Genomic DNA, 3,860 nt, shown 5'->3' on the forward strand with positions numbered 1-3,860 from the left:
TTAAACTAAGTCCATAGGAATAGTGGTCCTCGTTTACCCACAATCCGCTGGCCACAGTGCCACAGGGGTCTATGTGACATGTTTGGGGCTGCGCAGGAGACAGAGCATGCCCACAGCACCGTCGACGGTACTCAGCTATCTCAGGACCGTGGGGTCTGCTGCACAGGAGAGCTCCTCAGGGGGCACTGCTTCCAGGAAAGGGGCAAGGAGAGAAAGAAGTATTCTAGTGCTGAGGGCGGGGAGAGCAGAGGAGACCACCCAGAGCAGAGGCTTCTAGCAAGGCGGTTCTTTCAAATGCTTCACAATGGCAAGGGGTAGTGACTTTAAAATGATGAAACATGGGCGTATTTTACTAAGGCAACATTCATCCACTCAAGTGCTTTCCTCCCTGAAAAACCCACACAATTTACATTTTACCTAAATAGCAGTGGGCGACTCTTCAAAACACAAGTCATTCCCAGTATTTCAAGCTACAGGCAGCAATTATAAATGAAAGGATTAAACACACACACACACACACTCTCTCTCTCTCTCTCTCTCTCTCTCTCTCTCTCTCTCTCTCTCTCTCTCTTCTTTCTCTACGGTATGCCTGGGAAGGTCCCTGAGCTCCCATGATACTTGAAAATAGATACTTGAGAACAATGTCTAACTTTCTAGAAACTAGGAACGTCCAGCTAAGAAAGAAATTCCATCAATCTTGTTTGTTTATTTTCTAAAGCTGGAGCATTTTTCTCCCAACCCTCCCTGTTCTTTTTGCCGCGGGACACCCGAGGTTGGGAGCCTTCCCAGCTCTTTCGTAGGCTCCACGGTGTTTATTCTGCCTCAGACAGATCCAAATGACCAGGTTATTATAAGAAACCTAGACATTAAAATTCTGAAAAAGACTTATTGTTGTGCCTAGCCCTTGCCAATTAGAAAGTTATTACATGTATATACATATATGTTAAATATCTTGTTCGCCTCTGATATGTACACTTTTAAAAGCATCTTAAGATCTGGGGAAAACTTGATTTCTCTTGCTTTTATTTAGTGGCAAATGGCCAAAGAACCCAGCTCCTTAGTGCCCCACCACCCACCCCACATCTTCCCCTGCATATGGCAGGTGCCCCGGGACCTGCTGATGCATCCACCTCCCTCTGTCCTGTTCATCTAATCTGCCTTTCAATTTATTTATTTATTTTTGTTAATCATCACCTGAGGATATTTTTCCATTGATTTTTAGAGAGAGAAGAGAGGGTGGGGGGAGACAGAGAGAGAGAAACATCGATGTGAGAGAGATACACTGATTGGCTGCCTCCTGCATGAACCTGTAGCAGGGCCAGGAATCAAGCCTGCAACCCAGGTACATGCCCTTGACCGGAATCAAACCAGGACCCTTTAGTCCATGGGCCGATGCTCTATCCACTGAGCCAGACTGGCTGGAGCGCCTTTCAATTTCTTACCAGTACTATCTTAGCAGCAGTAGTGGTCATACTTAGGGTTGGGATACTGTTATCTAATATTCGAATCACAGTCAAGCCATTATTAAAAATGCTATCACAAGATTACCCGATATGCAAAAGCACTGAGCTATCCATCAAATAAGTCACATAGAGTCTCCCTTGATGTGCCTTCCTAACCCTTCCTGACACTGTCATCTGCAAGCAGCTTCCCAGACAGGACCTCCAAGCACCTACTGCAGAATCAGACAGTACAAACGCGCTCGCAGACAGAGTCCTGGGGAGTTTTTAAAAATCTGGAAAAAGATTGAGATTCCTCCTACAATACGACAAAGCAATTCCATATGAATAAAAGGCTTACATCAGGTATGAAAACAAAACCAAAAACTCATAAAGAGAAATAGCAAGAAATTCTATTTACATAAAGACGAAAACCTGTGGTGTGAAAAACACCACAAAAGTGAAAATTGTAAACTTGGAAAAATATTTGTAACAAATATGACAGAAGTAACAACCATAATAATTTCAGCTTGAGAAAATTTACCAAGGATAGAAATCGTTCAAAAAATACATAAATGACTGATAATTAAAAAAATAACCATCACAGAAATGCAAAAACAACGGAGCTCTAATCTGGGGGCCATCAGAGTGAAATGGAAAACGAAGATGGACAATACCCAGTGCTGGCCAGGAGGTGGGAGGACAGGCATACTCTAAGATGACGTTTTGGGGAATACAAAGAGATTCAGAATTTTGGGAGAACGATTGGCAATGGATCTGAAAAGCCATAAAAAGTGGGATTTCCTTCAATGTGGCGTTCCCAAGTCTGGACACTCAGCCTAACCAAATCCACACAAAGTCGGAAACATACATGTGCAAAAGAGGCTCATTAAAGCATTGGTTAGAATATTGAAAAACTGGAAACAAAAATCTCAATGTTAACAACCAATCATTTAAAGTGATTATGGTACCTCCCCTCCATTCAATGGAATAGGATGCAGTTTATATTTAGATATCAATGGGGAAATCTGAGTTATTTCCCAAGTCCACATTCTTTTCAAATACTTACACACATTTTTTTCATTTAGTATGAATTTGCTTATAGAACTTCCAAAGTCATGTAGAGGGCTTATCGTTATTTCATATTGCCCAGGTTTAAGAGTTGGGATTTTAGTATTTGTTTTCCCCACTTGATAACAAGAACGGGACCTGCAATATAAGAAATCAAATTTTAATCAGCAGATAAAATTAATAGAACAAGTTCCATTAAACCTTGATTAACACAAAATGCACTAGAAAATAGTTTATGCTCTTTTGTACACAAAAACATGACAGGTTACACTGCATTTTAAGAATGCTAAGAGAGTATAATGGTAAGTGCATCAATATGGGTGTAAGAAGAATCACCAGATTGTAGTAGAAAGTTGAGGAAGCATGGATGATTTCTTCAAGAACCAGGACTGCAGCATGCTCTTCAAACCCAACCCCAGTTCCCTCTCCAGCCTTACCTTCCACTGCACACACCCTCCTCGCTAAACACTCCTCTCTTCTAACAGATCCTGACCACAGAAAGGAAACTGGCTACTTGTCACCCCTAAAAACACACCCTCGATTTGTCTGCTCCTCTGTCTTGGCTCCTGATTCACTGAACAAACGTTCTGGGCAACTCTGCCTTCAAAATGCTTCTACTTCCCACTCATTACCTCTCGGACAGAAGCGACCGTCTCCTCGGTGGCTCCATGGCCCTTTGTATCTTTATGAAACACGTTTCCATTCTTTTACCGTTATTCATATGTATTTCTAACTTCCCATGAAAAATGTTAACGCAAGCAAAGGGACTCTTGGTGGCGCCCACACCCCTGCCTGCACCCAGCACCTAACAGGGGCCTGTTCACATCATTCACTCAGGGCTGAGGACTTCAAACGCTGGGCTTCTTCCTCTCAGCTCATGGCGAGGCTTCTTTTGGTGCCAGCAGCACACAGCTAACACAGGGAAGGGGCACGAGAAGTAAACAAACAGGCCCAAGTGAAGCCATGTTAGACTCAGTGCCTGCTACCGGCTACCCGCTACCCTGCTACCCTGCTACCTGCTCCCTGCTACCCACCACCCTGCTCCCTGCTCCCTGCTCCCCTGCTACCTGCTCCCTGCTACCCTGCTACCTGCTCCCTGCTCCCCTGCTACCCTGCTACCTGCTCCCTGCTCCCCTGCTACCTGCTACCCTGCTACCCTGCTACCTGCTACCCTACTACCCACCACCCTGCTCCCTGCTACCCTGCTACCCTGCTACCTGCTACCTGCTCCCTGCTACCTGCTCCCTGCTACCTGCTACCCTGCTCCCTGCTACCCACCACCCTGCTCCCTGCTCCCCTGCTACCTGCTCCCTGCTACCTGCTCCCTGCTACGCGACGCACCACCTGCTA

General features: G+C 45.0%; 1 protein-coding gene across 1 annotated transcript in view; it reads right to left on the bottom strand.

Annotated features, from left to right (window-relative positions):
• Positions 1–3,860, bottom strand: part of LIFR (LIF receptor alpha) — a 44,889-nt gene that overhangs the window by 36,034 nt on the left and 4,995 nt on the right. The window contains exon 3 of the mRNA XM_023755018.1: positions 2,509–2,648. Coding sequence (XP_023610786.1) covers positions 2,509–2,648 — 140 coding nt within the window. The remainder of the gene's footprint in view (positions 1–2,508; positions 2,649–3,860) is intronic.

This window comes from Myotis lucifugus, unplaced genomic scaffold (assembly GCF_000147115.1).
Source record: "Myotis lucifugus unplaced genomic scaffold, Myoluc2.0 scaffold_68, whole genome shotgun sequence".
Classification (NCBI taxonomy): Eukaryota; Metazoa; Chordata; class Mammalia; order Chiroptera; family Vespertilionidae; genus Myotis; species Myotis lucifugus.